Source organism: Peromyscus leucopus, chromosome 2 (assembly GCF_004664715.2).
Source record: "Peromyscus leucopus breed LL Stock chromosome 2, UCI_PerLeu_2.1, whole genome shotgun sequence".
Lineage (NCBI taxonomy): Eukaryota > Metazoa > Chordata > Mammalia > Rodentia > Cricetidae > Peromyscus > Peromyscus leucopus.
In genome coordinates, this window is record NC_051064.1 from 132,764,924 (window position 1) to 132,792,566 (window position 27,643).

At 47.4% G+C, this 27,643-nt stretch overlaps 1 protein-coding gene across 1 annotated transcript in view; it reads right to left on the reverse strand.

Moving 5' to 3' along the window:
- Positions 1-4,402: 4,402 nt before the first annotated feature.
- Positions 4,403-27,643, reverse strand: part of Oprd1 (opioid receptor delta 1) — a 52,298-nt gene continuing 29,057 nt past the window's right edge. Inside the window, 2 exon segments of the mRNA XM_037203012.1 lie at positions 4,403-5,460; positions 8,670-9,019. Coding sequence (XP_037058907.1) covers positions 4,913-5,460; positions 8,670-9,019 — 898 coding nt within the window. The 3' untranslated portion in view covers positions 4,403-4,912.

Here is a 27,643-nt window from a genome sequence, read left to right on the forward strand (position 1 = left end):
GGAGGAAGAGACCTGCGATAGTCTAGAATTACACTGTCAATTTGGAGCTTTAAAAATGCACCGTGCATGGTACATTTTGAAAGGCAAAGATTTGGAGAACTTAAGGAACAAAAGTTCACAGAAAATTGCCCTTTTCTCCCATTTTGTGAAGTCTTCAAAAGCCTCATCCCAGAGTTCCGGCAGTGGCTGGGCTGTCTCTCTCTACCTCACTGATGCCCACAGTTCACAGCAAACTTGGACCTGGGAATTTTCTCTACAATTCTTCTGGCCTGAGTTCTGCCACTCCGGACAAGGTCTGTGACCCAGGGGAAATCGGCTTAACCTCTCTGAGCCCAGTGTTCACATCTAAAAGGGGGATACTAGCCAGGTGTGTCGCACACCTTTAATCCCAGCACTCAGGAAGCAGTGGCAGACCAATCTTTGTGAGTTTGAGGCCAGCCTGGTCTACACAGCAAGTTCCAGGACAGCCAAGGCTACATGGTGAGACCTTGCCTCAAAAAAACAAACAAACAGCCAGGTGGTGGTGGTGGTGGTGGGGGGTGGTGGTGGTGGTGGTGGTGGTGGTGGTGGTGTGGTGGTGGTGGTGGTGCACGCCTTTAATCCCAGCACTTGGGAGGCAGAGCCAGACGAATCTCTGTGAGTTCGAGGCCAGCCTGGGCTACCAAGTGAGTCCCAGGAAAGGCGCAAAGCTACACAGAGAAACCCTGTCTCGGAAAAAAAAAAAAAATGGATAGTGCTACTTCTGCCCCCTTGGCTATCAAGAGGATGAGCTGAGATAACATGCATAAAGTCCTTGGTACCAAGTCTGGTACACCCCAGTACTCAGTTCGGTTCTGTGCCTCCACTGCTCATAACTTTTGGGTTTGCCATGCACTCGAATACACCCATGCTTTTCCACACACTGTTCTGCCTTCTCAGCAGCCAACTCCTACGCATCCTTTAAAACCCCCTGACCCTTTGCCACCTCTTATAGACTGCTGCAAACATGTTTTTAGTTAAGAGGCACTTCCCCGGGACGCCCTCCCTGGGGCTGTCGCTGGACTTGTCACACCGGCGTACAATCACAGATGTATGATTTGCCTCCTAGCACTGGCTGGAGCTGCCTGAGAGAGGAGTCATGTCTGACTGACTTCTGAGTCTCAGGGTCCAGAGTGCACAGTCTAATGGGAAGATTTTAATACGCTTGTGTTACCTTGACTACACATGGTCTGGCCCAGCCTCAGCTGATCCCAGGACAAATGTCTATTGGTATCAGAAAGGGGAAAAAAGCAGCCAGATCTTATTGGATGTGGTAACATATGCCTATAATCTAAGCACTTGGGAGGTGCCATGGCAGGCCAATATGTGTACACACACACACACACACACACACACACACACAAATAAATAAATAATAAAAAGAAACAATTTTAAATTGGCCTCAGTGGATAAAGGTCCTTGCCATCAAGCCTGATGACTTGAGTTCAAATCCCTAGCAACCCACATGGTAGAAGATGGAACCTCTCCCAAATCGTCCTCTGACCTCCACGTGCGCACTATGGCAAGAACAATGCCCCCACACACACACACACAGACACAAACAATCAATCCATGTTTAAACAATTTGAAAACCACACCTGTAATACCAATACTCAGGAGGCTCTGACTGGGAGATCAGGAGTTCAAGGCCAGCTTGGGCTACATGAGACGATCTCAAAAAAATAAAAGTGAGTTTTCAGCCCCACAGGAGAGAGCAGTGAGGGGACTGGAGGGGCTCTAAGACAGGCTTGCTCTGGGTGGACACAGGCCATAGTCCTTGCAAGGAAGACACACAGACCTAACTCCTGTGTCACCTGCTTCTGGAGTCTGCCCTGAATATCTGTCCCCTCCTCTGCCACCTCCCAAGTAGCAGGAGGACTCTCCAGTAGTGTGTGTCCGGGAGGGTCTTCTGCACGGTGGACCACCTCACCACCACCACCACCACGCTCAAACAGAAATCTCTGACCATGGTGTCCGTTTGGGTGGTGAAGGTCAGCTATGTGGCTAGGCTGTGGGGTCTGAGCAGGCCTGATGATAGCGGTGACCATCACACCACATCTCAGGTACAGAGACCCCAGGTCGGTGGCTCTAGGGACATCACACAGAGAAAAGGACTGTGCTTTGCCCATCCAGGGACTCTTCCCGCTAGCCTAGCTCCTGCCTCCCTGAAGGCGGGTTCAGTCCCTGCTGGAGTGGCAGCTTCCGGCTTTCGTTCCAAAGGAATGGCTGTCAAAAAGAAAAGAGGCATATTGTCTCTCTCTCTCTCCTTTCTTTTTTTGTTTGAGACAAAGGCGTCAATTTCTTTCCATCTGTCCCAAAAAAGGAAGAGAATTAAATTTGTTTTTACAAGGATGTCAGCAGGCTGCTGCAATACGGAGTCAGGGGCAGGTTGCTGAGGCAGTGGGGGAGGAACAGGACAAGGCAAAGGATGACACCCAGGGCAGCTAGGATCCAGGACCGCCTGGGTGAGTGTCTATGTCCACCCGCAGCAGCTTCAAGGGGGCAGCTAGAACAGACGAGGGATGGGGGGGGGACGACACGGCGGACAAATGGAGAGGCAGCAAAGGACCATGCTGACATCACTGCCTTCTTCCCTCAGTGTCTTCAAGGTGGGTCCTACTTGGGCAGCTCCAGTCCCTGAGGGTCACTGACACCAGACATCTGATGGGCAGCCAGATGCTGGAGGAAGGAAGGGATTTCTTCCAGGTTCTTATCAAGGGTCCAAGGATTTGGTAGTTCTGATAACCCCCACTCACGTTGAAGGGCCACACACGGGGTACTCAAACAAGGTGAGTCTCTGTGATCCAGTACTGATCCATAAACACTAGGGCCCTGGGAACCCCAAAAGCAACCACCCTCGGGCTTCATGACTTGACCTGTAAACAGACACCTCGGCCCCTGCCTTGCTGTCTACTCTCTCCCCAAATCACACTGTTGTTTCATTTTGCTTGTTTTTGTTTTGTTTCTTGGTTTTTCAAGACAGGGTTTCTCTGTGTAGTTTTGGTGCCTGTCCTGGATCTCGCTCTGTAGACCAGGCTGGCCTTGAACTCACAGAGATCCACCTGGCCTCCCAAGTGCTGGATTAAAGGCATGCACCACCCACCGCCTGACTTCATTTTGCTTTTTGAGAGGGGGTCTCACTATATATCCCTGGTTGTCCTGGAACTCACTCTGTAGATCAGGCTGGACTCAAACTTATAGAGATCCGCCTGCCTCTGCCTCGTAAGTGCTGGGATTAAAGGTGTGCGCCACTATGCCAAGCTCCACTTTTGTGGTTTTTTTTTTTTTTAATTTATTTATTTATTATGTATACAGAAGAGGGTGGCAGATCTCTTTACAGATGGTTGTGAGCCATCATGTGGGTGCTGGGAATTGAACTCAGGACTTCTGGAAGAGCAGCTGGTGCTCTCAACCTCTGAGCCATCTCTCCAGCCCCCCAACTTTTGCGTTTTTAAAAGACTTATTTTATGTGTCTGAGTATTTAGCCTGCATATGTGTGCATACACCATGTTCATGCCTGATGCCCAGAGAGGTCAGAAGAGGACATCAGATAGACTGGGACTGGAGTTACAGATGGTTGTGAGCCACCATGTGGGTGCTGGGAATCGAACCTGTGTCTTCTACAAGGGCAACAAGTGCACATAACCACTGAGCCAACTCTACTTCCACTTCTTGGCACAAAGGCTCACTGGGTTTTGGAGTCCTGGAACCTTCTCAGAATCCTTCTGAGCCTTGAGGGTCCTATTAGAACTTGATTCTGGGCCAGGCAGTAGTGGTGTACACCTTTAATCCCAGGCAGAGGCAGTCGGATCTCTGAGAGTTCACGGCAGCCTAGTCTACAAAGTGAGTTCCAGGACAGCCAGGGCTACACAGAGAAACCCTGTTTCAAAAAAAACAAAGAAACCCAACTTGATTCTGGGGGCCTTGCTCCAGTATCCAGGGAGCCATGCTTCTGCCCCACTGACCTGTCCCCAGCCCCACAGGGACACCTGGTTCTGGATGACATCCAATTCAGAGTCACCAACACGGTTTATTTTTTGTCTGGTTTTGCTGTGGTTTGGAGGGTTGTTTTGTTTCACTGGTCCCAGAGGCTCACATAAACACCCTGCCACTGAGCTACACCCCCAGCCCGCTTTACTTCTTATTTTTAGACACTAAGTTACCCAGGCTTGTCTATAACTCCAGCCTCTGCCTCCAGTATGACTGGGATGACACAAGGCTACCCCATCAGACCTAGCTTACAGTCTCTCTATAGAGAAGTTAAGTTGGACCTAGCATCAGCAAGTTTAGCCAGTTAGTTAGAGCGTAGTGAGAGCCTGTACTCTTCTCCAAACTGAGGCCACCCCCTCCACTCCCCACCCCCACTCCCGCCGCCTCGCCCCGAGGAGGGGGAGTTATCTCCTGACCAAACCCTTAAGTACCCTTCCTGGCTACCTGGTCGGTCCTCTCACCTCCCCTAAGAAGAGGCTCCTCCCCATAACACAAAGGCTCAGAATCTCACAGCCATCATCAAGTCATCGACCCCATCACTGCCCCTCCTGGTTTCTAAAGCTGGAATCCTCAGATCTTAGACTGGAACTGGGTGTTCAAAAGGCCAGAGCCCGAGGCTGCCCCCAGGCTTGAAGCTCTGCCCCATGGGAGAGGCCTTTACTAATTAATGGATCCAATTTCGAGCCTCCAATGTTTCTCACTCTCTGGAGTCGCCAGCTCTGCCCCCACCCCTCCAACCCAGAGCCTTGGATCCCTCCTGCCCCGCCCCTACCGGAGGCCACCCCTCTGCGCAGGCCCCATTCCAGCCGCCCAGACGGTGGCCTCGGGCCTCCCAGGGGCCTCAGTGTGGCCTGGCACCAGGTCCCTCACTTGGGTGGGGTGCTTAGGGGTAGGGCCGGGTAGGTCAGGCGGCAGCACCACCGCCAGGGCCGTCGGAGGGGGTGCAGGCGGTGACGCGCTCACGCGCGGTGGCCTGGCGGGCACGGCGGAGGCTGCCGGGTTCCTGACGGCCGCCACCGCAGGGCCCGCGACAAAGCTGGCGGAAGCAGCGCTTGAAGTTCTCGTCCAGGAAGGCGTAGAGCACGGGGTTGAGGCTGCTGTTGGCGTAGCCCAGCGCAATGCACAGGTGCAGCGCGGCCACCACCAGTGGATCGTGCCGATTGATGTCCACCAGCGTCCAGACGATGACGAAGATGTGGATGGGCGCCCAGCACACTACGAAGGCGCCCACCACCACCAGCACCATACGGGTGATGCGCCGCAGGCTGCGGTCCTTCTCCTTGGAGCCGGACAGAAGGCGCACACTGCGCAGGCGCAGCAGCATGAGGCCGTAGCACACCGTGATGATGAGGATCGGCACCACGAAGGCGAAGAGGAAGACGCAGATCTTGGTCACCGTGTCCCAGTACCAGCTGGGGCTGGGGAACTGAAGCATGCATACCACTGCTCCATCTGAGCCCGGGAAACAAGGAAAGACAGGGGTCAGAGGTCTGTGTGTCTAAGGGGCTCTGTCTGCTTGTCCCCTCTAGGATGACTGACTGACACCTAGACTGTCCCTTTACTTGGTGAACTCCTTCATATGCTTAAAGATCCCAGAATTGGCCTTCTGGGAGGTCCTCTTCTGTGTCTTCTCTCAGGCCCTTGTAAGCCTCTATGTCCATGGATGGCATTAATAATTTACCATTGTGCTAACTCAGCAGACCTCCTACCCATTTCTAAAATTGCTCCTGTGGGTCATCAGTACTGAAGATTGAATTAGAGGGTGAGTTAGGGCTGGGGATGTAATTCAGTTGCTAGAAGACTTGCCTAGCAGGCACTAGGCCCTAGGTTCAAATCCCAGCACTGTATAAACTTGACCTGATGGTACATGCATGTAACCCAAGCAACTCAAGAAGATAGAGGTAAGGAAGAGCACAAGTTCAAGGTCATCCTTGACTACATTAGCTTCTAGACTAGCCTGAGCTATATGAAATTCTATGAAAAAAAAAAAAAAGCCTGAGTTAGGGCCTGACTCCAGCCCAGATGTGTATGGCCTTGGGCAAATTACTTGCTGATTTCGAGTTTCCTTATGGTGGGGCTAATAGTCAAATGCACATTTCTTTAGTTATGGTTAGATTGATTTGCTCTCTGGGTGTATGTGCCACACACATATATGTGGAGGTTAAAGGACAGCATGCAGATCTCAGCTAATGCCAGCTGCAACAGGTGAGGTGGCACACAAACCACCACTCAGGAGCCTGAGGCAAGAGCGTCTCAAGGGCAAGGCTAGACAAAGTCACATAGTGAGACTATATCCGAAAAGGAAGTAAAACAACAGAGTCCTTCCCAACAGCCAGCCCTGCAGAGAGAGGAAGGGATGCTTCCTGGAGAACAGGCTTGGGCCACAGGAGTGTCTCAGAGGATGTTTCAGGCTTCTGATGCAGGTTAGAAGCTGCCCAGGGGATGCCCAAAATCTCTGCCCAGGGGAGCCACACAGTAGACTCGCAGCCTGAGAGTTAGAAGAAAGGGGCTGGAGGGCTGGAGAGATGGCTCAGTGGTTAAAGAGCCCTGCCTGTTCTTCCAGACGACCTCGGTTCAATTCCCAGCACCCACATGACAGCTAACAACTGTAACTCCAAGATCTGACACCCTCACACAGACATACATGCAAATAAAATAAAATTTAAAAAAAAGAAAGAAAGATGTGGGCTGGAGATCCACAAAATGTCTGTGGTACTTCAGGCTGGCAGGACCCCTGGGGATGACTGAGGATCAGTGTGTGTATGGGAGAGGGAGGAGTCAGGAGGTCCGTTTGGCTCAACTTCCAGCAGGGCTGACGGAGCAATGAGGCCCTGCTGCTCAGTCAAACCCAACTGCTCGAAGGCTGTATATAATGGCACTGGGGCTCTGCCCTTTCGAGGGCCGAGGTGTCTAAGAAGTTTCTCACAAACCCTCATCCCCTTCCCTACCCTGAGAATCAAGCCTCTACAGACTTCTACCCAGGGACCAAAAGGAAGGAGAGACCTGAGGGCAGGAGCCTTGGGTGGAAGGTCAAGTTCCATCAAATGCCTGCCTGGGAGGCTGGAACTAAACCACCTGACTTGGTTCTGTTTTCTTTTTTCTTTCAATCAACGTCTGGATATATAATATAAAGTGGCCTTGGATTCAGAATTCTTCTGTCTCAGTCTCCTGTGTGCTGGGGTTATGGGCATGTATCACTCTACATTGTACTTCAGTTAGAGAGAGAGAGAGAGAGAGAGAGAGAGAGAGAGAGAGAGAGAGAGAGAGAGAGAGAGAGGAGGGAAGGAGGAAGAGAGAGAGAAAGGGAGAGAGAGAGGTATCCTGTCTTGTCTATGAGGAGGTACTGCTCAGAGGTTGTTACTAATGTAGAGGCCCCCTTCCTTACATCAATGTAGGGCCATATGAGCAGCCAACACTAGGAAAGGATGGATGCTAACATTGAAAAGTGGTTATGATTTCTCCTGACTTCCTTCTGTATTGATGTGCTGGCCAGACACCAACAGTGGAAGATTTGGACACCTTCCCTGGGAGCCTGGGTTACCCGCAAACTATCCTCTTCCTACCTAGTGGGTTGTAGTGGACTGAGAAATAAACTTCCATGTCAAGCCCCTGAACTTTGGGGGTGTTTGTTACAGCAGCTATAGAGACTAATAAAGATGCCCCAGGAGATGCACCCGTCTGCCACTCCTTGCAGGCCATTCAGGTCCTTCTCTAGGTCTCTCTTTGATCATTTAGCCAATGTTTTTTTTTTTTTTGTTTTTTGTTTTTTTTTTTTTTTTTTTCCCCTCCTTATTTTTCTTTCTTTGTTTTTGAGTCAGGGTTTTATGTAGCCCAGCGTGGCCTAAAACTCATTATAGAGCTAAAGCCAACCCTGAACGTCTGATCCTCTTGCAAGGCTTATAGGTATATAGCACCTGATTTATGAAATGCTGGGGATTGGTCCCAGGGCTCTGTGCATGCTGGGTAAGCACTCTACCAACTGAGCTCCATCTTCCCACTAAGTCCTTCTCTCCAGATTCTTACTACACAGCCCAGGCTGGTCTTCCTGCCTCAAGCTCCTGAGAGTCAGGATTATAGCCCTGTATATATTATATACCCGACTTCCCGTGGTTTTCTTTTTCTTTTTCTTTTTATTATTTTAATTATATGTATGGGGGAGGGGATGGGTACATGAATGCAAGTACCCACAGAGGTCAGAGGTGTGTGAGATTCCGCCTGGAGCTGGGGTTACAGGCAGCTGTAAGCCATCTGATGTGGGTGCTGGGAATTGAACTCAGGTCCTCACAAAAAAGTATGTACTCTTAACCATTGAGCCATCTCTCCAGTGGTTTTCAAAGAGGGATAAAAGGGAGTTTCGGATGGGTCTGCAGATCCTGTGGCCTCTGCTGCTCACTGGTCAGTGGCCATCACACTTTGGCATTTATCCATCTCCCTGGGATCCACGGTCCTGGCCAGCAACCTAACTAACCAGTCATTCATCCACCCACACTCCCCATTGGCTGACTCTCCATCCCACCGGACAATCCTCTCCGTTCATCGCTCTGTAACCCATGCCACCACCGGAAATCACTCCCACTTGCCCAAATAAATGCCTTGGAAATTCACAGAGGCCAACAGGCGGTCAGGCCAAGACCCATGCTGCAGCTTCCTCTCTCACTCACCCCGGGGTCGGGTCACTGCCATGACCATGATGGGGACCCCAACACCTGATGCCAGGACCCAGATGCATATGTTGATCAGCTTGGCCTTGGCAGGCGTCCGGAAGTCCAAGGCCTTGACAGGGTGGCAGACGGCAATGTAGCGGTCCACACTCATCATAGTGAGCGTGAAGATGCTGGTGAACATGTTGTAGTAGTCAATGGACAGCACAGCCTTGCACAGCAGCTCTCCAAACGGCCATGTTTCCATCAGGTACTTGGCACTCTGGAAGGGCAGCGTGCTGGTGGCCAGCGCATCAGCCAAGGCCAGGTTGAAGATGTAGATGTTGGTGGCAGTCTTCAACTTAGTATACCTTAGAAGGAAGAGCATGGGTAACTATCCACTTCATGGACTTCAGTTTCCATTAGACTGGGGGAGTAAAGGGCAGGACCCATGTGGTGTCAATGCCTATCATTGAGCACTCAGGAGGCTAACCCACAAGGACTGGAGTTCAGGACCAGCCTGGGCTACGTGATTTCTCAAAAAAAAAAAAAAAAAAGTAAAAAGGTTGGGAGCCAAGGTGAGATTGGAGCCCAGCTGACCATCACCCCTTCTCCCGGAAGTAGATGGGTAAGGATCTCTGGAACCTATGATCCAATCACTGAGGAGGCTGAAGCAGAAAAATTATGAGTTCAAGGCCAGCTTGAGCAGCATAACAACAACTTGTCTAAAAAAAAAAAATAGAAGAAGAAGGGGGAAGGGGTCAGGGGTCAGGGAACGTAACTTTTACAGTTGTGAAAATTTAGTGAGGTGATATAGCATGTAGCCCTGAGCCCAGGGATTATGCACTCAGGACAAAGGTTGTAGCTCAGCTACCAGAGTGCTTGCCCAGCAGAGGTCAGAGAACAACTTATGGCAGAATCCATCCTCACCGGGCCTGGGATGTTATTCTTCATCCATACAGAATGAAGCTGGGAGTTAGGCCATTTACCTGGTCTTTGGGGAATATGACTGGTCAGCTCTGAGTGAGGGATTCTGCTGCGACCTTACACCCCTTGAAGTGTCCTCTGTGGAAGCCCAGGGCTTCTGGCCCTTTCTGGTTCCATCCAGGCTTCCTAGCCCCCACCCAAGTAGATCCATCCCTCTATGAAGGCTGTGGTTCATTCCCTTTCCTATCCCCGTGCTGTGAGGAAGGTGAGTCACATTCATTGTCACACGTCTAAGCCCAGACATCAGGCCATATGTGCAACCAAACTGCCCCTAACACTGCCAGCATACTCCACGCTCTGCGCTGCATTTAGCCATTGACAACCCAGCTGGCCCTTGCATGCTCAGTACATACAGACATGATGCCTTATGTACAGGGCCTGAGCTGGGCACAGGATGGTATGGAGGAGACTGTCCCAGAGCATCATCGTCACCATAAAAGCACAGCCACACTGGGGCAAGGTAAGAATCGCTCTTACACCTTGACCTGGTAAGAAAGGGAAGGGCGGCTAATATGAGCAAGTCCTCATGTGTCAGGTTGTAGCTGGAAGGGCCCTGAAAGCGGAGAAAGTGATTTTCTAAAGGCAGAGCCCACCTGCAGGTGGGGAGGGGCAAGTGAATACCCATAATCGTAATCCTAGCACTCAGGAAGCTGAGGCAGGAGGATTACAAGTTTGAGGCTAGCCTGGGCTTCATAGCAAGACCCTGTCTTGGAAATACAAACAAAATCTTTGGGTGTGGTGATACACACCTGTAATTCCAGCATTTGGATAATGTGGCAGTAGGAAGATTACGAGTTCAAGGTTAGCCTTGGCTACATAGAGGGCTCAAGGCCAGCCTAGGTAACACTGGGTAACAGACACTAAAAGAGAAGAGCAAGACACTGTTGGGAAAGCAGGAGGGCGGTGTGTGTGTGTGTGTGTGTGTGTGTGTGTGTGTGTGTGTTGTGTGTGTGTGTGTCTTCGGCTCTCTCCGTGGCATTGTGCTGCGGCTGGGGGATCTCAGGTGAGTCCTGCTCTTTCTTTGCCCTTCCATTACCCTGCTTCTCCCACAATAGGCTTCAGGCTGTGACTAAAGTGATTCTTATGCTTGCATTCAGAATAACTGCTTGGAGTAGAGGTGAGCTTATTAAGAATGGAGATTAAGCTGGGCGGTGGTGGCGCACGCCTTTAATCCCAGCACTCCGGAGGCAGAGGTAGGCGGATCTCTGTGAGTTCGAGGCCAGCCTGGCCTCCAAAGCGAGTTCCAGAAAGGCGCAAAGCTACACAGAGAAACCCTGTCTCGAAAAAAAAAAAAAAAAAAAAAAAAAAAATGGAGATTAAAAGCCCCAATTCCAGAGACTCAGGTTTAGCAGACCTGAGCTGTAGGTATAAGCTTACTGATCAGTGGGGGCCTGGTTGTATCCTCGGCGGCAGTGGTGCCACCCACCGGTACCACCGGTACCACCACCACCACCACAACAACAACAACAATAATAACAAATCCAGCGGATCAGAGGTGGGATTTAGAGTCTAGATTCCTCATGAAATTGTGAAGGGAGTCCTTGGTCTCTGCATCTATTTCCTTTTTTTGGGGGTGTGGGGGTGGTAGGGCAGAAGGATGTGAGATAAGGACTCAAGTAGCCCCCATTGGCTTCAAGCTCAATAAATAGCCAAGGATAACCTTGAACTCTTTTTGTTTGTTTGTTGAACCCTGTCTGTCCCGGAATTCACTCTGTAGACCAGGCTGGCCTCGAACTCACAAATCTGCCTGCCTCTGCCTCCCACGTGCTGGGATTAAAGGTGGGAATGAGCCCACCAGGCCTAGCTTGGTACTTGCTTGGTATTTGTGAAGGACTGACCAAACTTTCAGCTGTTGAAACTTTTCTGGGATGTATCAGAGGGTTTTTTTAGTTTTTTTTTTTTTTTTAAAAAAAAGACTCCCTCATTGTCCTCCAAGACCAGCAGCGCCTGTCCCAAAATAACTACTATTTGCTCTGGGTCTGGAGCAGCAAAACTTTTTGCTAGGAGCCAGCAGAATTGGGAGTCTTAGGAAGTGTGTCTTCATCGGGGTGCGAATCACAGCTGTGTGGGAGGCGGTCTCGAGCCCACAGCTGACTTGTCTAATTTCTCCACTCTTGCACAGAACAATTCGAGGCTGTTCTTTGCCTGCTATTTTGATTTGTGATGGATCCTTCCATCCTAAGAGGGGGCTGGGCTGCTGGTGAGTGGGAGCTGAGGCAGCTGGGGCTGGTCTGTGTTGGGCTGAAGGGCCCCCCTCTCTCTTGTCCTCCAAAGCCCCACCCTTCACCGATGGCCTCCTTAGGCCCCTGCTCCAGCTGCAAAACAAATCATACCCCATTTCTGCTCTCAACTCCCAGGACCTCCCCAAAGCACCCTCTCTGTGCCGTCAGTTGGCTCCAGCCACCTCTGGGGTCCAGGCTCTCCAAACCTACTCTTTGACTAATGTCCTCCAGACTAGCCTTCCTGCTAGTCCTCAAACTTGAAAATCCCAGCCCTCCTCGGGACTTCTGGACTTACTGCCACCCTCAACCCCCAAATTTGCATCGCTTGCCACTTAACTCATGTCCATTCAGACATCGCCTCTTCCGAGAAGCCCACTCCGATCCCCTTCTCTTGGGCTGCTTCTGTCTCTCTAGCACACATCACTGCCTCGTGTTCTCACTGACGGAATTCTCTTTACTCCCAGGACTCTGGCTCCTCTACACTCCCTGAGTTAGAGGACTTGGACCATTTTGTCCCCTGAAAGCAGCAGGCTCCCTCAGACATGTATCATGTCTTATTCCAGGCACAGGAGCTCTCTTGTGGACTCAGGTCGCAGCCTCTCTTGAAGTTCATCATCCACAGGACTCAGGCTGTCCCCTCTGAAAGGCAGATCTGCGTGGTGCACTGTGTGAACTTCCACAGTTCTCCACCTCCATCCCCACAGACTGGCATCCTTCCTATGTCTGGTCACGCCTATACTACTCAGCTGGGCTGTCTAGCAAGCTGTTTTTCCTGAGACACACCTCTGTATTGGTCTGGTGGACAAATTTCCAAACTACAACTATCAAAAAAGTAGAAAACTGTATTCCTGCCAATGTAACACAAAGTGTAGAGTGCCATAGAGAGCCAACATCGTCCTCTGTTCACTCTATTAGGTCTCAAATTCTGAGTTCCCATCCCCAGAAGCCACATATTAGAAGGGGAAAGCTGACTCCCACAAGTTGCCCTCTGACTTTCTCAGACACACCATGGCACATATGTCCCACACCCATATACAAATACATAAACGTAGTAAAAAATGGTTTTTTAATATCTGGGGCTGGAGAGATGGCTCAGCAGTGCAGAGAACTGATTGCCCTTCCAGAGGTTCAGTTCCCAGCACCCACATGGTGGTTGATAACTGTCTGTAACTCCAGTCACAGGGGATCCGACGCCCTCTTCTGCCATCCATGGGTACTGCATACACATGGTACAAAGACATACATGCAGGCAAAACACCCAAACACATAAAATATAAAATAAAAATGCAAAAGAATATTCTTAGATGGCTTTCTCTTCATTTGTCAGTTTTAGACAATACTTCTTGGAGTTTACATTTGGTTAAGCAAGATAATGACAATCCTAGAATCTCAGTGGCTCACGCTCACGGCATCTGTCCAGCTTTTCACAGACCTCACATTCTATGAGACAGTCCTGGACTGCTTCACTTTATAAACCTCGTCATTTTAACCCAAGTCCTACTTGATCAGTACAGAAAGACAAGATGGCCGGGTGGCGGCGGCGGCGGCGCGCCGCCGCACGCCTTTAATCCCAGCACTCGGAGCAGAGCAGGCGGATCTCTGTGAGTTCGAGGCCAGCCTGGACTACAGAGTGAGTTCCAGGGAAGGCGCAATGCTATGCAGAGAAACCCTGTCTCGAAAAAAAAAAAAAAAAAAAAAAAAAAAAAAGACAAGACAGTTTCCAGGTCATAAAAGCATATGCAGGTGGTAACACCCCACTCCTCCTGAAGCCAGAAGGAGTCACGCCTGCCACCTGCAGGGGGCTGTCTTCTCTGTGCCCAGAGAACCAGATAAGCATTTTAGAAAAACATTCAGGGTTTGCTTTTTAAAAAACATATATGTGTGTGTGTGTGTGTGTGTGTGTGTGTGTGTGTGTGTATAATTACCATATATTTTAATATTTTATAGAGAGAGTCTCACTATGTTGCCCAGGCTGGTCTCAATGTGTAGGCTCAGATGACCTTCTCGTTCAGCTGCTGAGCTATAGGTATGTACACACATGCATGCTACTTCACCCACATGGAGGACATCACACTTGGCAGCAAACGCCTTACCTGCTGAGCCATCTCAGCAGCCCAGGATTGACTTTTTTTTTCTTTACAGTTATCTGTCTACTTCTGAAACAAAGAGTAAATCATATGGACATTTACATCCTTGTATAGATTGCTGCTGTGGAATGTCGTTCTGTACGCTGTGAATATGTGTTGCTCTGATTGGTTGATAAATAAAATGCTGATTGGCCAGTAGCCAGGCAGGAAGTACAGGCAGGATAAGCAGATGAGGAGAATTCTGGGAAGAGAAAGGCTGAGTCAGGAGTCACCAGCCAGACACAGAGGAAGCAAGATGACAAGGCAGAACTGAGAAAAGGTACCAAGCCACGTGGATAAACATTCATAAGAATTATGGGTTAATTTAAGTGTAAGAGCCAGGCAGTAATAAGTCTGAGCTAATGGCTGAGCAGTTATAATTAATATAAACCTCTGTGTGTTTACTTGGGGGAAGTGAAGGGGAGAGATTTGTCCCAACAGCTGGCTGGGACACAGGAAAACTTCCAACTACATTTGGCATACCAACACAAGGATCTCAAATTTCCATAAGGCCTAAAAGAGTTTTAAAAAGGGCTTCTAAACACACAATAATGGAGCCAAAAAAACAGCTTTCTACTTCATGTCTCATGCAAGTCGAGATATGGAGACACTTAGGTACAGAGACACCGTAGCCTGCGGACTTGAGCTACAGTATGGTGGGTTCACATCATATGGGCTTGAGTGAAGCATGGCGGATTCCTGCCACTGTACACAGTGGTGTCTGCAAGCCACATAGCATGGTGCATGGTGGATATAACTTTTGCTAGGACAGAAAAAAAAAAAAAAGGAAAGAAAGAAAAGGTTTCTGGGCTACACGATGCTGGATGGAGGCATAGACCCACTGCTTCACAGAGTCAGCGATGAGCATGGTTCCCCTAGAGCTGCAGTAAACATAGTTCCACCATGTTGGAAAACTGAGGTGGAAAGAGCAAGCAGCCAAAGCTGCCATGTCAGCCTTAGCCATGCTGCAGTTTAAAGCAATTGATTCACAGTGAGACGGATTCAGATGGGATAAATCCCAAACAGTTTACAGTGTGTGTAAAAATGTATGTAGGCTTAAAAGAGAAAGGAAAAGGAATATAGACAGTTGTATAAAGAAACAGTTTTAAAAATTAAAGTCTTCAAAGAGACAGTGAAAGTAGTAAAATAAGTCATGTAAAGATGGAAATCACACAGAGAGTCTGGATTATATTGTCTTTGGGATTTTTATCTGCAGAAAGACATTTAATTACAAAGGCTGCTCAGTTAAACCAATATGTATATTTTAAAGGTATCTTGACTACAAAATTTGGATCTAAGGACATGTTGCTTTGGAAAGGAGGCTCTGCTTCTGTTTCCACAGGAAGCAAGGGGCTATGGATTTGTTCCAGGTTAAGTTAAGATGGATCAGATTTGATAAAGTCAGACCTCCTGAACCTCAACATATGGTATCTATCAATAAAGGTTATAGCCAGTCTTCCCAGGACTTGACCATTATCTCAAATTTTCTCAGGATCCTCCATAAGACTACCAGCACCCCCTATCAGCAGGAAGTAGCCTAGACTACTACACCCACATTCCCCAAAAAAATGGATTATGGATGTTTGTCTTTGTTTAGATTGTTGGTTACAAATTGTTATTGATCATAGTCAATCTCTTTCTAAAAGAAAAAAGGGGGATATGATATAGAAGTAGAGGATATATATCTGATAGGATAAAAGGGTAGATTATTGAATTTACTTTTTTGTTTTGTTTTGTTTTTGTTTTTGTTTTTTGTTTTTCGAGACAGGGTTTCTCTGTGTAGCTTTGCGCCTTTCTGGACTCGCTTTGTAGCCAGGTGGCCTTGAACTACAGAGATCACCTGGCTCTGCCTCCCGAGTGCTGGGATTAAAGGCGTGGGCCACCACCGCTCGGCCTGAATTTACTTTTAAAGAGCAACAACTTGCTTAAAAATGTTTTACATTGTTATGGATTTTAGTTTATTGATACAAATTTAAAGTTAATTTTGTTATACTGTATATTTCTACTCTTGTTTAAGGTATTATGTTTATGCAACTCATTTAAAATTGTATAATTAAGAAATACAAATTAGCCGGGCGTTGGTGGCGCACGCCTTTAGTCCCAGCACTCGGGAGGCAGAGCCAGGGATCTCTGTAGTTCGAGCAGCTGGCTACAAGTGAGCTCAGGAAAGGCGCAAAGCTACACAGAGAAACCCTGTCTCGAAAAACCAAAAAAAAAAAAGAAATACAAATTAATTAGTCTTCTATAATAGTCAAACTTATAGTCATGTTAGTTAAATTTTCTAGGTATATATAAATATATTTCAATTAGGTAGGTAATCTTCATGAAGGTTTGAAGATGAGCTATCTATCTAAAACATATCTATGCTTGACCTTAAAAACATAACTAATATGACTATAAGTTCGATTGTAATGTCTAACTACTAACTTTCATTTTTTATATCCTAATAGTTGGTAATAACATTCAAGGATTAGCAAATTGCATTACATTGTTAAAGGAACTGTATAGATACAATATCCTGAACAAGATTAGAAATATACATGCAGTATTTTCTAACAAAATCAATCTCAAATTTGTATTAATGCATATAATTTGTATATAATACATAAAAATCCAATCCAATGTAAAATATTTAAAACTAGTAGTTGCCTTTTAAAAGTAGATTCAATAATCTACCTTTTAATCTATATCACGTCTATATCTTCTCTTCTTTCTTTTCAGAGTAGATTCAATAATCTACCCTTTATTCTATCATTTCTATATCTTTTTTTTTGAGTAGATTCAATAATCTACCTCTTATCTATATCCTTTTTTCTTTTTCTTTTTTTTTTTTTTTTTTAACAAGAACCTTAAATCTAATCTCCTTTGCTCTTCAAACACTTAAAAGACCTACAGAATATGGCATTTAAAATGTTTTAAAAATCGTGACTTTCTGGACATTGAGACATGTCTGCTCCTGGCAGCAGCAATCTACTTCAGAGAAGATAATGAGCATTGAAGAAACCCATTATGGAGTTTGCTTTCTTTGTGGCAAAAGTTAGCCACTGGGCAAAAAAGTGCCCTTGCGTCAACTGATGACAATATGTTGTATAAACTGGACATGCAGGACCCATAGGAAGATGACCACTGAACTTTGCAAGGCAAGATGGTCATTCGGGTTCCTGCTTCACAGAGGAGACTGTCAGACATTCTACAGGACACAGGAAAAAGTGACTGAGAGACTAGGCCTATGGGCTGAAGATGGATATCCCAACGTTGCAGAGGAACTTTGGATGACTGTCCAGGCAGGCAGCTGTCTCTGTCATTTCCAGAATTTTAGAAGTTACTTACAATGCATTTCCTGTTTACTTAGGTAATATTATATCCTTCTGGGGTCTTTGATGTAGTTGAAGATTATCTACCTAATTGAAATATATCTATGTATACCTAGAAAACTTAACAAACATGACTATAAGTTTGACTATCATAGAAAACTAATTATTAATCTGTATTTCTTAATTATACATTACAATTTTAAATGAGTTGCATAAATATAATACCTTAAACAAGAGTAGAGAGCCATGTGGTGGTGGAGCATGCCTTTAATCCCAGCACTCAGGAGGCAGAGCCAGGTAGATCTCTGTGAGTTCAAGGCCAGCCTGGGCTACAGAGCAAGATCCAGGACAGGCACCAAAACTACACAGAGAAACCCTGTCTCAAAAAAACAAAAACAAACAAACAAAAAACCAAGAGTAGAAATATATACACAGTATAAAATTAACTTTAAATTTGTATCAATAAACTAAAATACATAGCAATGTAAAACATTCTTAAGCAAGTTGTTGCTCTTTAAAAGTAAATTCAATAATCTACCCTTTTATCCTATCAGATCTATATCCTATATTTCTATATCAGATTGTTTTTCCCTAAACTCAGCTGCCTCTTTTTTTGTCACTGTTTTTATTTAGTTTGAATGTTTGAAAGCACATTTTGGTCTTGGCTGGCCTGGAACTTGATGTAACTGAGAATGACCTTGAACTCCTGATCCTCCTCCATCCACTGGGATTATAGGTTCCAGGCTTTAAATATTCCTTTTGTTTGTTTGTTTGTTTCTATGTGCATCTTGCTAAACTTCATCAGACCTATAAAATGCTTTTCTATTTAGCTTCATTATTTATGTATCCCTTTGTTCTTCTAGTGAGCTCCCTTCTAGATACTTCCTTCTCCCATTTGTGTCTGAGGCTGGATGCTATCTCAAACTAGCTAGCTATCCTTGCTTCCTGACTTCAAAGTCTTCCTGCATATGGGTTTATGCCCTCACTTGGTGGGACACATATGTAGCCACTTCCTGAGAAAAGGCTTATAGGGGCAACATTTCTATCGCTTCCTCTGAAATTGTCTTTATATTGACTTCTAATTCCTTTGAACATAAATATGATTATAGGTGGAAATAATTTCCCATCAGAACTTTGAGGACATGGTCCCCTCATCGCCTACTTTGCAGTTCTGGAAGTACTAGAACCATTCTGCTTCCTGATGTAGTCTGCTCCCCAGCCCTAAAACTCCTAGAAAGTTCCCTTTAAGCTTAGTAGTCTGTCGTTTGGGGACATTGTGCTTTAGGGTGACTCTTTTCATCTGCAGGCTGCAGACTCATATTCCTCGGAATAAAACAGGCCTCCTGGATTGATCTTCTAACTTATTTTCTTCCTTCCTTGTATTTGTGAGTGCAAGGTGTGTTCACACACACGTCTGTGTAGAGACCACAGGATGACCTCGGGTGTTCTCCTCTATCCGTCTCCACTTTATTTTTTGGAAACAGGCTTTCTCCCTGAACCTGAAGCTCGCCATTTCGGCTAGATGGGCGGTCCAGAGAGCTCCTGGAACCTGCTCGCCTCCACCTCCCTCCTCCCTTGCCCAGCACCCTGCTTTTACATGAGTGCCAGAGATCCAAACTCAGAGCCTCCAGCTTATGCAGCTCGCACCGCTACCCACTAAGCCACCTCCCCACTCCAGGCCTCTAATTTTCTTAAATGTCTTTTTCTATATAACCTCCAGAGAATTACCATTCCGTTATCTCTCAACCATTCTGTTTACTTGTTGAAACTTATCGAGACTCTGGTAATTTATCTTCTGGATGCTCTCTTCTCTCATTATTTCTTCTCTCACTAAAAGTTACAGCTTCTCGTGCCATGGTTATAGCGTCAGCTCTTAACTCTCTGCGGACACTGGTCGTTTTAGTTTTATATTTTCTTCTGCTCTGCACTGTCAACTTGCTTCTCCACCTTCGCTGGTCTGTCTGCTTTGGCTTCTCTCTTTTATCCTGCAGAGTCCCTTCAACTGTCTGGGGAACTGTGACGAAATTCAATCACTGAGCAGAAGCCTGAATAATGAACAGGCAGCTGTGTACGAGAGGATTCACGTGAGGGTCCTGGAATCTAGTGGGTGGGGGGGGGTTGTAAGGGGACTTTCACACTGAGGACAGGTAAAAATCAGTTTCTAGAGCTGGGCAGAGAAGTACATGACAATGATGTTCATACTTGGGAGGTAGAGGCAGAAAGATCAGAAATTCAAGGACATCCCCTGCTATATAGTGAGTATGAGGCCAGCCTGGGCTACATAAGACCCTGTCTCAAAGAAAGAAGAAAAAAAAGAGAGAGAAAGGAAAAAGAAATTAATTTCTAAAGTTACTCTCCCACCTGTGTTGGGAACTTCTGGCTACAGAGCTAGGGAAGGGACTTATGGGTTCATCCTGTCTCCATTTGGCTTTTCATTCTGCCCCTGTGTTTGCTGACCCTGGGTCCAGGGGTCCTCCAGGGGAAAAGCCCTGCTCTCCTGTCCTGCCGTCCTGTAGAATGGAAGGATAATTACCTGGCTGTGCAAGGTGCATAGGTAGGGGGTGGGGGGATAGTAAGGGTCTTATTAATACCTCTGTGGACAACCAACCTCCTACCCTGTCAATCCACACCTCACCCAGCTCAGCTTGTTGCATCTCTGTCAATCACTTAGAACCTTCTAAAATACGTGTTGATCTCTTCCAGAGAAGAAAAACTGAAGCATAGAGATGAAGTGACTTTTCCTGATCATGCGTCTAGTTTAGCACATCAAGAGGGCATTTAACTCGGCAGTCTAGTGCCAGCACCTGCTAACCATTTTGCCGCACTACCCCTTCCGTCCCCTATTACAAACTGACGTCTGTCTGTTTATCCACTTGTGTTTTTTAAAAAAGATTCAATTTATGTGTAGGTGTGTATATGCTAAGTGAGTGCAGTGCCTGAGGAGGCCAGAAGAGGGCATCAGATCCCCTAGAACTGGAGTTACAGGCAGCTGTGCTGCTTGGGAACTGGACTTGGGTCTTCTGGCTCTTCACTGCTGAACCAGCTCCCTGGCCTTCTCCATGTAGTTTCGAGGAATTGAATCAGTGATAGAAGAATGATGATGCCAGGCAACTTTCATTGTGGGGCTGGGATGTGGCTCAGTGATAAAGCACCTACTTAGCATGCAGAAGAGCCCTGGGTTTATCCTTAGCACTGGAAAAAGAAAGAAAAAAAAATACCACCCACTGGACCAGACCCAGAGAGAGCTCTGTCTGAACCACTATCGACTCTAGAATGCTTTTAGGAAACCTTTTTTTCACGTCAAAAATCCCCATTAGCTCTTCTTGAATTATGTAGCTGCCTGGGCACTTGCTCCCAAATAGCCACCTCAGCATTCTTCCTCTTCTTAAAACACCAAGGACCTGAACACCATTCCTCCTGAGCCCGAAACTCATTCACTCTTCTGTCAGACCAGCCTGACTCAGGAGGATGAGGACCACTTCTGTTCATTTTTCTTCCTCAGATGGAGACTGAGTGTGCTCTGTGAGGGAACCTCTCTTCTCAACTGTACAACCAGAGCTACAGTGCTCCATACACAGTCCATGGCACCTGGAGAGCTAGGTTTCCTCAGCTCAAAACCTGCCCTCATGGGCACTGAATCTAAAGAAGGATTTTCTCCTCAGGAAAATTCAGGGTGGCCAGTCAGAGTGCCAAGCGCCTGACCCTGGGAGCCCAGAGATGGTCAAAAGTGTCCCTTCTCCGTATAAGGCATTCTTTGGACTGGTCTGAAATCTTAGTGGGTTATTTGCGTTCTTTCTCTCTCTTTTTTAATTGTTTGTTTTTTGAGACAGGGTTTCTCTGTGTACCCTTGACTGTCCTGGAACTCACTCTGTAGGCCAGGCTGGCCTTGAACTCACAGAGATCTGCCTGCCTCTGCCTCCCAAGTGCTGGGATCAAAGGTGTGCGCCACCACTGCTCCATGCTTTCTTGAAGCAATATTCTTGGAGTGACGGGGGTCACGGTAGTGCATGCCATTACTCCTAGCACTTGAGAGGGAGAGGCAAGCAGAGCTCAATGAGTATGAGACTGGTCTGATCTACAAAGCAAGTTCCAGGCCAGCCAAGGCAACACAGCAAGACCTTGTCTCAAAATCAATAATACAGTATCAAATTCTTGGAATGCCTTTTCTTTTATGAGCCAGGCACTATGCCAAAAGCATCGAACACATGACCTCTGTTCCTCCTCACTGCAACCTTGGGTTAATACAATCTTACCTTTGGCAGTACATGCCTATAATTCCAGCACTTGGGAGACTGAAGCAGGAGGATTGTCAAGAGTTCAAGGCCAGCCTGGGCTACAGAGTGAAACCCTGTCCAAAAAAAAAAAAAAAAAAAAGAACAAAATTCTCTATCTACTGATGCGCTATACAGATCTCAAAGACGTGTAGCTTGGGAAAGGGACAGTGAGAGTTCACACTCAGAGCCACACGGTCCCCAGAGCACTGGCTCAAAGCCACTGCCCCATAGCGCCGTTTTCCTGTTGTTCACTTTGTCAAGGCCTTCCTTGAATGGGTCCAGACTCAGCTAGTTTTCACACGTTCCCAGCTCCTCTGGGTAATCGGACACAACCTGATCACAGCCCAGCTGCTTAGGTGTAACCAGACTTATTAATAATGTCACAGGCCCAGTGACAGACCCAGGGGGCCAGGAGGAAAAGGTCCACTCAGAACAAAACACTCACCTCTGTCTGAGGTTTCTGGCCAGTGAGAGCGCCTCTGCCTTGGTTTGCTTCAAATGGATAATAAACATCTATTGGGCATCTACTGTGTGCCAGGCACGCAGACAAGCCATTTCCATCATTTAATCTCCACAGCACTCCATGGGGTAGACAGCAATTACAGACCTCAATTTATCAAGTTGGGTAATGAACTTGTCGAGGTCACCGTCAGGAAGAGGTTTGGTGAGATCCTAGTGGTCTACCTGAAGGCTGGTGTTTCCTCTGCACTCAGGTTTGAGCTTCTCCTCCCCTGTGCACTCAGTGGGCTGTGTGTGTTGCTCACACGCTCCTTGTCAATTAAATATAAGATCCCAAGAGCAGGGACAACATTTGTCTCATTCTCCTAAAAGCCTGCAGCCTCCAGCAGTACCAGGCAGAGAGCGGCTGCCCAGGACACATCTGTGGAATGAGTGTATATAAAGATGGCTGTCTTCTTTTTTTTTTGGGGGGGGGGGTTCGAGACAGGGTTTCTCTGTAGCTTTGGAGCCTGTCCTGGACTAGCTCTGTAGACCAAGCTGGCCTCGAACTCACAGAGATCCACCTGCCTCTGCCGCCCGAGTCTGGGATTACAGGCGTGCGCCACCACCGCCCGGCTTTAAGATGTCTGTCTTCCACATCTGCCAGGCACTGTGACCTTCTCCCTGCTGACCCCAGCAGCCTGAGTAAGGACAGGCAGAAGGACACCTGGTACTCTTTGATGAGTACCAGTGGGAATGTATCAAGGTACCTTAAACTTCAGAAGAAAGGAGCCACAGACCAAAGAATCAAAGCAGGGTTGCTCTCTCTTCTTCAGCCCTCCTCCTTCCTCATCTTGGACCTACCCAGGCCCCCTGAAGGATGACCCTCTTTGCCCTGGGTCTAAAGTGAGTCAGCCCTGCAGGTGGCAGGAGAAATCTTGACTCATTTATTCAAGGGAGCTAATTTGATTTCAACTAAATGGAGGTGGTAATGATGTTGTTTTTCTCCAAAACAGAGGCACGAGAGCAAAAATTAACAGCAGCATCAACCGTCCAGTCGACCTTGTGGGACCTCAGGATGCACACTCAATGTGGAGACCAAAGCCAACCCAACTCTCTCTAGATCACTCCAGCATTTACAATTAGTATTCCGCCTAAATGCTTTTCAACCCTAGGATATAACAGCTGTTTACTGGACAATATTCAAACACAGATTCACATCCTAAGAAAGGTATGGAAGCCAGTGTTAACACTGCAGAAGTCCTTATTGCTGATACCACACCAACACATAAACACCATATTCCATGAAAGGGAACATGCTCCGAGACTGTTTAACCTTCTCTTAGTAATGTGCTGTGGCCATCTTTCTGTATTCAGATCTGAATTAATATTTTTAGCGGTTGCTTTACAGTCCAAAGGTCACCAAGCTTTTTCTGCACAGGGCCAAAGAGTGAATATTAGACAAATAATAGTCATCATTAGGCGTCCACTAGGTCTCCATCCTGTATTCCTCTATTTTTTTTTTTTTGCTAATGTGTATGAGTGTTTTGCCTGCATGTATGTGCAACACTTGCGTGCCTGGTACCCGAAGAGGCCAGAAAAGGGGATCATATTCCCAGAACTGGAGTTACAGACAGTTATGAGGCACCTTGTAGATGCTAGAAATGAAACTTGGGTCCTCTGGAAGAGAAGCCCATGCTCTTAACTGCTGAGCCATCTCTCCAGGTCTGCTTTATGTAGACACATAAAAAGAAAATTTTAGCTCAAGGACCATACAAAAACAGACAGAGGTCCATGCCTGGCAGTACATGCCTGTAATCCTTAACACTTGAAGTTGAAACAGGAAGACCATGAGTTCAAGGCCAAGGTGATGCTGCATAGTGAGACCCTGTCCCACAAAGAAGTATGTCAGTGGAGTGTTTGCCTAGCATGCCAAAGCCTTGGGTTCAAGCCCCAAGACTGAATAAGCCAGGTGTGGTGGCACAGGCCTGTGGTCCCAGCACTGTAGTCCTAGCAGTAGCAGCAAAGGATCAGAAGTTCAGAGTCATCTTCAACTACAGAGGGAGTCGGAGGCCGAGCAGATGCATGAGATCTTGGGGTTTTTTTTGTTTTTTTTTTTTTTTTGTTTTGTTTTTTTGGTTTTTTTTTTGTTTTTGGCTTGTTTGTTTTGTTTTTTGAGACAGGGTTTCTCTGTGTAGCCCTGGATGTCCTGGAACTTGCTCTGTAGACCAGGCTGGCCTCAAACTACAAAGATCCACCTGTCTCTGCCTCCTGAGTGCTGGGATTAAAGGTGTGCAGCACCACTGCCCAACTGAGATCCTGTCTTAGTAAATGAACAAGGACAGACTCCACTGGGCTGAACTAGCTTCACCCATGAGTCCTAACCAAAGTCAGTTGGAAATCCACCTGAAGGATGCAAAGGCTGCATCCACGCTCCTGTTACCACAAATAAGGCTGTGACAAAACCTCTGTGGGCACAACTAACTGATGAGTGCCTTGAGATAAAGTTCCTGGAACCTCAGAGCCAGAGGAATACTCAAAGTGGGAACAGCAGGTGTTCCAGATGGGTTCTGTACAGGAACGCAGTGGGGACACGCTCCATCCCACTGTTGGGATGCCTCGAAGTACAAGCGAGTTCTCTCTTAGGACCTAGCAACTGTGTGGTTCCAAGGCAGACCCCACCCCCACCCCACCCCCACCCCACCCCACCCCACCCCCGGCATGATCCTCCCCAGTACCACATAAGAAAAACAACCTCTCTTCTACCTGCCAATAGTCTTCCTGGGTCTACTCACAGAGTCATGGATCCAAGTCTAACTTCTCCAGAAATTCCCCATTCCCTGTACCCCCATGAGAGCTGAGAACTGAGGTGGGCACCTCCTCTACCATGATGAGATTTACTGCAGTAGTGCCCCTGTGGTGGGTTGGATGTAATTGGCCCCCGTAATCTCATAGGGAGTGCCACTATTCGAGGATGTGGCTCTGTGGGTGTGGGTGTGGTCTTGTTGAAGGAAGTGTGTCACTGCGGGGGGCGGGCTTTGAGGTCTCTTATGCTCCAGCTTTGCTCAGTGCTGACTGCAAGATGTAGGACTCTCAGCTAACTACTCCAGCACCATGTCTGCCTGCACACCCCCATGTCCCCATGCTCCCTGTCATGACAATGGACTAAACCTCTGTAAGTGAGCCAGCCCAATTAAATGTTTCCTTTATAAGAGTTCCCACCAGATGGCTCATGCCTTTGATCCCAGCCCTGGGTGTGTGTGTGGGGGGGGGGCAGATGTAGGTGGATCTCTATGAGTTCCAGGCTGGCCTGGGCTACAGAGTGGGTTCCAGGACAGGCACCAAAGCCACACAGAGAAACCCTGCCTCAAAAAGAGAAACCCTAACTAAGACAGTCCTCTAAAAGACACATTTATATCCCAACCCCCAGTCGTTGTGAATGTGAGATTATCGCATAAATGGTATCTGCAGATGAAGAGAAGGACCCTGAGGTATGAGTACTGAATTACAAGGCTGTGACCAACCTTCAATTGTCCCCCTATGACACAGGGAGGAGGTGGCAGCCCCGTAAAGATGGGAGCTGTAGTAGGAGCCATGCAGACACAGCTGAGGAGTGCCTGGTGCCTCCAGGAGCTGGAAGCCCCTGTTACGGAACAGGAATTGTCTGGAGCACTGGGAATTCCCCACTTTGAACATTCCTTCTAACTCTGAGATTCCAGGAACCATAACCCAAGGTAGAGGCAAGGAAAAATCCCTCCCAGTGGACGGGCCTTGGGGGAGGGGTACAGCCCCACTGGCCCCTTGACTTTGAACTTGTGATTTCAGAACTGTGGGACATAGAGCCCTGTGCATCCAATCTTCAGACTGGAAGAGGCTCTGATCTCCATGGAGGTTGGACTTTACACTTCCCCTTATAGATCAAAGTGAGGCCTGGAGAGGAGGTAAAGGCCAAACAGACTCAGTTTCCTGACTTCTGGGAGCCGCCCTCTTGGAAGCTAAGGCTCAGTGAAAACCCAAGGTCTTGTCCTGGACTCCAGGGTCTCCAACAGAGCTCCAGGCTCTCGGCAGATGTCTACATTGTCAGTTCCGACGGGCTCCCAGGTCTGGTAACTGACCAACCCAGCATAGCTCAACAGATGGTGGACTCTATAACAACCATTGCCACCTCCACCTCAGACGTGACACTGATGGGTGCTTCCAAGTACCTGACACATTCCACCAAACTTAACTATGACATGGACGTCGACCATCTTATTTAACCACTCCAGGAACCCCATGGAATCACTGCTATGGTTTCCTCACTTTTTGGTGGAGAAAAATAAGCCTCAGTGGGCAGGCTGAATTGAACGCTGTGTCCAGGACACCATGTCAACCTGCAACCTGACAACGTACCCTTACAGGGAAGCAGCAAAGCCATACTAGATGAGGGTTGGCCCTGGACTCCCTCCACTTCCCAGCACTGAGATTGAAACTGGAGCCTTGCTGCGGGCCGCAGGAATATCATAAGAACTCAGCTGGTTATGGCAAAGTCACTACCTGGAGGAATCAGGGAATTCCTCCAGAGGAAGCCAAATCCCAAGGAGTTTTTGGTGTTACTTGGCTTGTTATAGATCAGCTGTCTTCTGTTATGAAAATCATGTGTGCCTTCATAGTTTTCCCAATTGATTTTTCCCTAAGAAGGGCTAACAGTGTGGTCTGATCACTCTCTGGACATACACATTCCAGGTATTTGGAGAACAGCCTCAGGAAAGGCTTTCTCTGGAATCAGATTCTCCCTTGGCCACTTTCAAGGACTACAGGAAACACCACCCAGGTGGCCCCAACTTCCAAGGACTAACAATAATATCAGCCCACATGCAAGTCTCCTGACTTAAGGCAAATTCCACAAGGAGACACCGCCTAGGAGAGGTGGACGTTAAGTAATAGCTTTACACAATTTAGCTCGGACCCTTCCTTTATATACCGGGACTTCCAGGGCACGGAGAGGTCAGAGAAGAGAAAAGAGAATGGAAGAACTAGGCGGGTAAGAACTTGAGAGGAACAAACTGAGATGGGGAAGAACTAGATTGAAGGGCTAGAAGAGAATACTAGAAGAATGAGATGGAAGATGAGGAAGAGTCAGATGGGAAAGCCCTAGCTGGGTAAGAACAAGATGAAAAGGACCTAGATGAGGCAGAGTTAAGAGAAGAGAATTAAGATAGAACTTAGAGGGAGCAGTAGATAACTATAGAGAGAAATCAGGCAAGAAAGGAGCTAGACACGAGAACAGAACTGAAGCTGTGTATAAAGGATGCTATGTCAGAGGAATTAAAGCAAGTGGACGATAGAGCTCGGTATGCTGAGATTCTATTTCCTGAAAATAGTCCTCGCCGTTAGTAGTTCTCTCTCCTGAGCCCCTGGGATGTATAATATTGAGGCTGGTTCCTCTAATATTATACAAGAGAGCTTGTGTACACTGGCAGGAAATCACTGAGCTGCATCTCCTGTCCAAATTCTCTCCCTATTTAAGGTTTGTTTGTGAGCTGGGATTGAGCCCCAGCTCACTCAGCCTCTACCACTGAGCTATCTCTTCAGCCCCTTGGCATTATTTTTCTTAATGTTACTTATTTATTTCGTGGGGGCATGCATGCCACA